General features: G+C 45.5%; 1 protein-coding gene across 4 annotated transcripts in view; it reads right to left on the bottom strand.

Annotated features, from left to right (window-relative positions):
• Tcp11l1 (t-complex 11 like 1) overlaps positions 1–9,578 on the bottom strand; it is a 42,532-nt gene that overhangs the window by 17,134 nt on the left and 15,820 nt on the right. For all 4 annotated transcript variants that reach the window (XM_026787746.1, XM_026787745.1, XM_005364066.2 and 1 more), the window contains 4 exons: positions 8,494–8,626; positions 7,336–7,456; positions 6,272–6,492; positions 829–965 (listed from right to left, as the gene is read on the bottom strand). In XM_026787746.1, the coding sequence (XP_026643547.1) occupies positions 829–965; positions 6,272–6,492; positions 7,336–7,456; positions 8,494–8,626 (612 nt within the window). The remainder of the gene's footprint in view (positions 1–828; positions 966–6,271; positions 6,493–7,335; positions 7,457–8,493; positions 8,627–9,578) is intronic.

Genomic DNA, 9,578 nt, shown 5'->3' with positions numbered 1-9,578 from the left:
GAGTAAAAAGTGCCTCTTGGGAGAGCTGCACCCCTAGTGGAGGCCTCCTTCAGAGCACATAGGCTGCTGGGGCTACAGAGGCTGTCAGTTCTTCCCAGGTACAAGATGCCCTGCAAGTAGCTTTGGTCCTGACTGCTGAGCCATGGAGCCTCACCCTGCCTTTAGCCTTCTAGAGACAGCCTTTCTCTGTGGCTCCAGGCTTTGGAAACCTCGGTGGACAAGTACCAGACTCTGATGACCAGGGAGAGGTCTACACAGGCTCCTGTTCAGCAATTCAGTGCACCTGAGCTCCTGGGGCATGACTCCAGCATGCTCCAGCCGATGGGCCGTGTCCCCAGGTGTCCCCAGGTGTCCCCAGAGAGACAACGGTGTGTCAGCCAATCTCCTTCCACTACTTCTAGTCTCTCTTCCCACCCCCGGCCCCAAGCATCCACCCGAGGCTGCAGGAACTAACTTTTGGGACCACTGAATTAAGAAACCTGGAATGTTCGGGTGGAAGCTCCATCCCAAGTCCACGCCTCCAAGAAAGCCTGCCAAACGATGACCCCTCCCCAGAGGTGCTCAAGACCACTCCTGCAGAGAACAAACGTGGTTTCCAGGCTTCCTTTTCTGCCTCCTCTCTGGGGACTGGAAAGCATTCCTATCGATTCAACCTGGGTTTTTTTCTAATTCGGTTTGATTTGGTCTGATTTGGATTACTGAGAGGCTTATGGGGTCAGGAACTTTCAAAGGCTTATGTATGCCACTGCCCAGCTCAATCATGAGAAGCCACAGCAGCTAAAGTGACACAAAGCCAACAATGGAAGGCGCCACTAGCGTTCCACTTACTTGGCTGCTTCTCCAAGACCTCCTGAAACTTCTTCCTCTCATACTCGACAGACTGCTGCATGAGGTGCGGCCTAATGCTAGTGATAGCAAAGTTGGCCATGTCTACTTTCATTAGGTCCAACACAGAAAAGATTGCCCTGGAAAAAAAAATTAGAAGATTTAGAAGCAGGCAGTAGTGACATAAGCACAGTTTAAAGGAAAAGAGATGCATATTTCATCCCAGAAAGGGCAGCAAAAGAGCCATGTGATGGTTTAATCCCAGCATTTGAGAGGCAGAGGCAGGCAGATCTCTGTGAGTTAGAGGCCAGCCTGGTCTATAAAGTGAGTTCCAGGACAGTCAGGACTGTTATACAGAGAAACCACCGTCTTGAAAAAACAAAACAAAACAAAACAAAAAATTAAGAAAATGAATTTGGGGGACTGGGAGATGGTTCAGGGGTTAAGAGCACTGCCTGCTCTTCCAGGGGACCTGTGCTGACTAATTTTATGTCAATTTGACACACACTAGAGTCATCAGAGAAGAGGGAGCCTTGGTTGAAAAAAATGACTTCATTAAGATGTGTAGACAAATTTCTCTTTGAGCTGCCAGCTCATAAAAAATGACACAGAGACTTACTATTAATTATGAAAGCTCAGCCTTAGCTTATGCTGTTTCTAATTAGCTCTTATGACTTAAATTAGCCCGTATTTTTAAATCTATGTTCTGCCACGTGCTTGCTACCTCATCTCCATTTGGCTCATCCTGTTTCTTCTTCCCAGAGCTCTCTGCCCAGAAGTCCTGCCTCTACCTCCTAGCTATTGGCTCTTTAGCAAACCAATCACAGTGATACATCTTCACACAGTATAAAAGAATATTACACAAAGAGGAGGCTTTAGGGAAGCCTGTAGGGCATTTTCTTAATTGGTGATTGATGTGGGAGGGCTCTGCCTGTTGTGGGTGGGGCCACCCCTGGGATGGTAGTCCTGGGTCTATAAGAAAGCAGGCTAAACAAGCCAGGGGAAGCAAGCAGCAAGCAACATTCCTCCATGGCCTCCAGGTTCCTACCCTGATGTGGGAGTGTCGTATATCAATCTGTTGATTTCATTGGTTAAGTAATAAAGAAACTGCTTGGCTGGCCCTCATAGGTTAAAACATAGGTGGGAGGAGTAAACAGAACAGAATGCTGGGAGGAAGAGGAAGTGAGCTCAGACTCGACAGCTCTGCTCTGGAGCAGAGACGACATGCTCCCATCTCCAGGGCAGACGTGAGAGCTCTGCTCTCTGAGGCACACACGATGAAGCTCTGACCCAGGATGGACGTAGGCTAGAATCTCCCTGGTAAGCCACCTCATGGGCTACACTAGAAATGGGCTAGTCCAGGTGCGAGAGTTAGCCGATAAGAGGCTAGATGAAATGGGCCAAGCAGTGTTTAAAAGAATACAGTGTCCGTGTAATTATTTCGGGGCATAAGCTAGCCAGGCGGCCGGGGTGCAGGGGACGCAGCCCCGCCGCTTATATTACTACACTGCCCTGCTTGAATCTCTGTCTTCACTGTTTTTGATGGGATGGTGATTGAAATAAACCCTTCCTCCCCAAGCTGCTTTTGGTCATGGTGTTACATCACAGCAATAATAGCCCTAAGACAAAGTGTTGCCAGGATCAAGGGGTACTGCTGTAACAGGCCTGGCCATGTTGTTTTTGGGGGATTGTAGAGAACTTTGGAACTGTGGGATAGAAAAGTCCTTGAGTGCTCAAAGCCTAGTGACCTTTCCCATAGGTGCTCAGAATGAGAATGTTGAGAGCAGTGCAGATGCTGGAGGCCTGGCTTGGACGCTCCAGAGAGAAGTCTGAGAGCCACTTAAAGACTCTATCAGGGCTGGTGGCTATTTTGAGTTGACAATCTGTGGTTCTGGTTAGCTGGGGCAGAAGAATCAGCAGTGACTCATAAGAGACCAGAACCACTGATGGGAAACCTTTGCTCTGCTAGGACAACTGATGCCGGACAATTAGTGGTGATTAAGAAGAGACCAGCATCACTGAGGTGAAGTCCTCTGGGAAGTGTTTCCTCAGTCAGTACACAGACGCTGAGGTCCAGAGTGGCCAAGGTGGTCCCTTCACTGGCAGCTGAACTTGGTAGTGTAAGAGTCACCCAGGTGGTTCTCGTTTTGAAGGCAGGAAGGAGTCAGGGAGAGGAGGTGGAGCTTGGCTCTGTGAGAGGCCAGGAGAAGCCACAGGCGAAGGTAGAGTCAGAATTGCAGTGGAAGCCCCAGGAGTGAAGGAGTCATGCGGAGAAGTTGAGGCTTTGCACCTTCAAGAGAGGCCAGGAAAGGCAACTGATGGCAAGGGCAGCCCAGCTGAGCAGAAGACCCCAGTGTTTTGGAGATGCCTATACCATGGGGCAACCACCAAGAACAGCAGTACCATGGTGGAGTGCAGCCAGCCTGAGCCTAGAAGACAAGCTGTGAATGCAGCAGGGGGCAGAGCCTGGGAAAGTCCCAGGCTCTCTGTGGGAGCCCAAGACATCAGGAGAGAGTCCAGACACTGGGCACTGAAAGATTTACTTCCATCTGTTGGTGACTGTGTCTGGTTCTTCCCTCTTGAAGTGAAAGCATTTAACTTAACTCTGACTTTTACAAGAGTGCACAGTTGACAGACTGAGTTTTTGAAAGATTTTGGATTTTTAGAGGCTGGGTATTTTTTTTTTCACCAAGCAGCCATTAGTTGGGGCTAATTGCTGTCAGCAACCCTGGGAGTGACCCCAGAGACTCATTCTCCCTCCTTGGCCCTTGGAAGACCTCTGCTCCAGGAGACTAACCTTTGCAGAGACACACGTCAAGATGCCTTGCTCATGTAAATGGCTAAGAGGCTGCATATTTTAAAGAGACTGAACTTTTTTTGTTTGCTTGCTTTGTTTTTATGAAGCAGGGTTTCTCTGGGTAGCTCTGGCTGTCCTAGAACTCACTCTGTAGACCAGGCTGGCCTCGAACTCACAGAAATCCACATGGCTCTGCCTCCCCAGTGCTGGGATCAAAGGAGTACATCACCCATCACTGCTTAGCTGATGAAACTGAACTCTGAAGGCGTTTGAATTTGTAAAGACCATGGGACTTTTAAAGTTATTACATTTTATATTGTAATGTTAATATTATTGTGCCATATTGAGGATAGATAAGAAAGAAAGGTTCAAATTGAAAAATAATGTTTGTGTGTCAAGCTGACCACGGGTCAGCTGTGCTGGCTAGTTTTATGTCAACTTGACACACGCTAGAATCACTAGAGTGGGACCTTAGCTTCATATCCAGCACATATGCTGGGGAGCTTTCTGGCCTCCTCAGGTATCCCTCAACAGGCATATGTATAAATTTAAAAAGATAACAATCCTTTCTAAAAAGTAATACAAATTTGGAAAACAAACACATAACTAATGGCTTGAAAGAGTGTAAAATTTGCCTGGCAGTGGTGGCACACACCATTAATCCCAGGGCTCCAGAGGGAGAGGCAGACGATCTCTGTGGGTTCAAGCCAGCCTGGTCTACACAGCAAGTTCCAGGACAGCCAGGGATACATAGAGAAATCCTATCTCAAAAACAAAACAAAAAACTGCAAAAATTTAAGGTGCTTTTAACTCCCTTGCCCTCCCCCTCTGATCGTCACACTTGATGCTGCCTTTCCGGCCCAGAGCAGGTTCCTTGGCTCTGGGCCAGCTCCTGGAGGCCTGAGGAATACAGGGATCTTAACCTGAGCTGAAGCTCCTTGGTATTCGTGCTTACACAGATCGATTCATTTTCTAAGCAGAGAATGAAAATTAGCCAGGTGAGGTGGCGCACACCTTTAATCCCAGCCTTCTGAAGCAGAGGCAGGAGGATCTCTGTAAATTTGAGGCCAACCTGGTCTACATATCAAGTTCCAGAAAAGCCAGAACTACATAGAGAGACCCTGAACAAAAGAACAAAAATCAACTTTCTCCTTTCTTCCTTCCTCTTTCCCCAGTTTCTGTGTTTTAAGACGTATTTTATGCTCTAGTTCAGTGGTATGATTGCCAATTCACTCTGTACCCAAAGGACAAACTCCTGACCTGCTTCTGAGAACGCCTTCCATTCTGCCTGATCTACACCATGACTAAGGATAGCTAAGTGCACAGCTCAGGAGACAGTCAAGAACCCAAGGCTCAGGGGCTGGAGAGATGGCTCAGCAGTTAAGAGCTCTGGCTGTTCTTCCAGGTTCAAATCCCAGCACCTACATGGCAGCTCACAGCTGTCTTTAACTCCAGTCCAGGGATCTGATACCCTCATGCTGGCAAAACACCAATGCATATCAAAATAACAAGAAGCAAAAAAACAAGGCTTGCTGGGTATGGTGGTACACAACTTTAATTAATCCTAGCACTCAGGAAGCAGAAGCACTTGGATCTCTGTAAGTTTGAGGCCAGACTGATCAACAAGGCAAGTTCCAGGACTACACAGAGAAATCCTGCTGCAAAACAAACAAAACAAAAAACCCCAAGGCTCATGTGCAGATGTGGCCCTGCACAGAAGCAGGACTAGGATCAAATGTGCTCCAGGTCCATGGCCCTTCAGAAGCACAGCCTTCCTCTCCAGGCTCATGTGCAGGAAAGGATGCATTTGGAGTCCTCCCCCTTCAGCTCACAAATCCATATCAGTCCACTTGTCCTGAGAGGCATGTCACTCTACTGGAAACACTCCAATCAGACTCTTAAGGCCACCCACAGGGAAGCAAAAACCATCAGAAACCTGCCCATGTGCAGCTGCTGACTTACAGTAATCCCAAACATGCTCATACAGTGCTTTCAAAAACCGGGGGCTGGAGAGAAGGCTCAGAGGTCAAAAGCACTGGCTCTTTTCCAAAGGTCCTGAGTTCAATTCCCAGCAACCACATGGTGGCTCACTATCATCTATAATGAGATCTGCTGTATGTATAATAAGTAAATCTTAAAAAAAAAATCCAGGTGGTGGTGGTGCACATCTTTAATCCCAGAACTCAAGAGGCAGAGGCAGGCAGATCTCTGTGAGTTCAAGACCAGCCTGGTCTACACAGCTAGTTTCAGGATAGCCAGGGCTGCACAGAGTAAGCCTTTCTTGAAAAACAAAAAAACAACCAAGTGGTGGTGGTGCATGCCTTTAATCCCAGCACTCAGGATGCAGAGGCAGGTGGATCTCTGTGAGTTCGAGGCCAGGCTGCTCTATAAGAGCTAGTTCCAGTACAGACACCAAAGCTACACAAAGAAACCCTGTCTCAAACAAAACAACCAACCAACCAAACAGATCTCCCGACGTTAGTCCCTTAGTACTAGAAAAGCAGTGGCTGTGAGTGGCAGAATTTCTACATTCCTGGGTTTTAGATGTTTGTTTTAGAAACAGTTTTGAAATGACCAAGCCCCTAAACTTGAAGTGTAAATCTGCAAATAGGTTTTCAACAAGGTGTGCTGTGATGGACATTTCCATACCTGAAAAGAGGCACTATTTCCTTAATGTCCTTTAGTTTCTTAACTTCCTCATCTCGAGCAGGTGCACACAATGTCCCCATCATGCCAATAATGAATTCTGCCAGCTTGGAAATGTCTAGGGCCCCATTCTCTGCTTCCTGTTTTATCAGTTCCAGATCCAAGACCTCGGTTATCTGGTTTCTTAGTCTAGTGTGACCAGGCAGCAGGAAAGACAGCAGAGTCTACAAGAGAGCACAGCTGAGCTCAGACAGCGTTTCTTAGGCATCAGCTTATGCACAAAAGGATCTATAATTGTTCAAAAGTAAAGGATCACCAACTGCTATTATGATGCTACACATATTTTTAGCCTCTTACTTAACAAATCTATAGACAAACATGCACATGAATCATTTAGAATAGCTATTTAAGCCTTGTTTATATTCTAGCAATTGCCTGGATACAAGAAAAAACTAGAAGTTAGTTGGTTGGTTTGTGTTTGCTCTTTAAGGAAGGTCTTGCTGTGAGTGCGGTACAACCTGGCTACAAGCTGGAGACCATCTGCCTAAGCTAACCAAGTGCTGGGATCATGGGTATGTATTGCCATGTGTGGATAAGAATGACTAATGATAAGCAAAGAAAAATATGATTGCTAAGGAAGCCTGTGGACCAACTACTGACTCCCATTTTTCCAGATAACAGGTCTTCAGTGTGAATGGTAAAGCCACTGCAGAAAAAGCCCTTCCACGTACAGCCCTCTCTATCCTATCCCAAGGTGCAATTACTTTTTGGTCAACATAAACTGAATGTGTCTATATCTAGTAAAACTTATAAATATTCTATATTTCATAATGTAAGTTTTGTTGTCTCTAAGCAATATGAACATTTTCTTTGTACAAAAGTAGTAGTGTCTTTGGGTTATCACAGTTTGGCTGAAATTTTTTTTAAAGGGGCAGCGGTGCTAAGTCAAAAGTACTCAATCCAAATTCCTTCAAATGACTTTGTGACCTCAATCTCTTTAGAGTCTTCTGGAATAGCAACACAGGCTGGATGAACACTCCCTAGGCACCAGTCACTCTTTGCCTCACCTCTTTGATCTCTCCTACAAGTTTGATGGCATGGTCATATGTTGGGGGGTCTTCACTCAGCTGGACACTCAGGCAATCCCAGAAAGCTTTATGTACAATCTCCTTTACTCTTTTCTCCAAGCTGAAGACAAGGAAAAATAAAAAGACAAATGCAATATTATATATATATGAATCCAAATCATTTTCAAAGTCATAAATTCTATGGCTGTAGGGTAACAAATCTTCCAAACCATAGGAACCAAGGAAAGACGTCCCAGACATAAGCTGACGACACTCTGGCTACTTTCCCTCTTAAGAGTGGGCAACATGAATCCAGTGAATAGCGTGTAACAGTGCCATAAGGGGAGACGATCAGAGGCTGGAGAGATGGCTCAGCAGCAAAGAGCATTTGTGTTCTTGCAGGCAGGGGATGCGGATTTACTTCTCAGCCCCCACCCCCATATGATGGCTCATCACCATCTGTACATAACTCCAGTTCCAGGATCCAATACTCTTTCTGACCCAGTGGGTACCAGGCATGCATGTGGTGGACATATATACATGCAGGAAAAACCACTAAAATTTAAAAATTTTAAATTTCTTAAAAACTGGAAATTTTAGAGTTGCTAATTTTATTTTCTCTGACCTTGGCAAGTTCCTGCGATACATACACGTGAATAGAGGTGCCCACAGAGAGCAGTTCGTACACTTAACCACTGAGCCTTCTCTCCAGCCTTTTTATTATTACTATTATTATCTTGTTTGATTTTTGATTTTTGAGATAGGGACTCATATAGCCCTGGCTGGCTTCTGAATTGCTACATAGTTGAGGATGACCTGTAACTGACTTTCCTGCCTCCACTTCCTAGAGCTGGGATTACAGGCATGTGCCACCTCCCCTGGCTTCCTTATCTTCACACAGTCAATCCGGCAAGGGATGCTAGTTAGAGCTGCAATGCAGTGACCGTCACAAGAAAATGGATGACAGATTCCAGACCCTTTCCTTGTATCCTGAAGCATCCGTGGCTATGAGACATGTTCACATGTTCCTAACCTAGGAATATTTGAATATTTTTAGCACTGATGTACAAAAAAAAGAATGTCTTGACCACACTGGCACTGAATGGGAAGCTATTCCCAGGACTGGAAATGCTCTAGTAAACAAGTCCACACACGTACCTGCCTTCTGCTAATTCAACAGTATTAATCCGGAAGTCTCCATTTACCACAATTTCATGGGCTAGAGCCATGTTGGTGACTCCTTTCGCTGTTTCTAGAAGCTCCTCTACAGTGACAAGCCGAGGAGGACCAGCTGTAACAGAAACCCAGTTTAAGAAGTTTGTTAAGCTAAGGCCTGCGACAGCATTGGGCTGGGCTTCTCCTACAACAGCAGCTACAGCAATCCCTGGATCCCAACATTTCAAACAATAGGTTTAGCTTTTTCTTTTTACGTAGAATGCTAAAAGTAACGAGTACTAATATAATCACAAAACATATGTATGTATGTCCCCACTAAGACTGCTCAATAGAAAATAGCACAATAAATTGGGATGAAAACTTAAATTGCAGGTTTTCACTGTCTCAGTAAGCTAAAGGTTTATGTTCTGCCTCTGCTAATTCCTTTCTTTCAAAAAGAAAAATATACAGATTTACAATCTGTCAGTGAGATGATTCAATGAGTAAAGGGGTCTGCTGCCTATAGTGGCATATTATTTGTATTTTGATAAATCTTGCCTGAAGACCAGAAGCAAAGCTAAAGCCACTAGAGGTCAGGCAATGGTGACACACACCTTTAATCCCAGGGTTTGGAAGACAGGTGGATCTCTGTGAGTTCAACGCCACCCTAAGCTATACAAGTTCAACACAGAAACGAATCCATGTGGTGATGGCTCACACTTTTAATCCCAGTCCAAGGAAGTCCCACATCTTTAATCCCTGTACTAGAGTGAACATAAAATGGGAGGACAGAGGCTTGGCTGCTTAGTGTGTGGTCGCCCAACCTTGGTAGAGGAAAGACTTCTCTAGTGAGTTCGCTGCTTTGTTTTTCTGGTTTTCAGGTTGAGCCCCAATTTCTGTCTCTGGGCTTTTATTATTTGTGCTACAGCTGCCAAATCTGTTGATTTGAGTCCCATCCCTGAAACCCACATGGTAGACAGACAGAACTGAGTCCTGCATGTGGTCCCTCTGACCTCCACGCGTGATTTGTGGCATGTGTGGCCATAAGCACTCACATGTAAACACAAATTTTAAAAAGATTTCTTTTT

Source organism: Microtus ochrogaster (genome assembly GCF_000317375.1).
Source record: "Microtus ochrogaster isolate Prairie Vole_2 chromosome 14 unlocalized genomic scaffold, MicOch1.0 chr14_random_1, whole genome shotgun sequence".
In the NCBI taxonomy this organism is placed as follows: domain Eukaryota; kingdom Metazoa; phylum Chordata; class Mammalia; order Rodentia; family Cricetidae; genus Microtus; species Microtus ochrogaster.
Note: the sequence above shows the minus strand (reverse complement) of the source record. Positions and strands in the feature narration are given on the sequence as shown.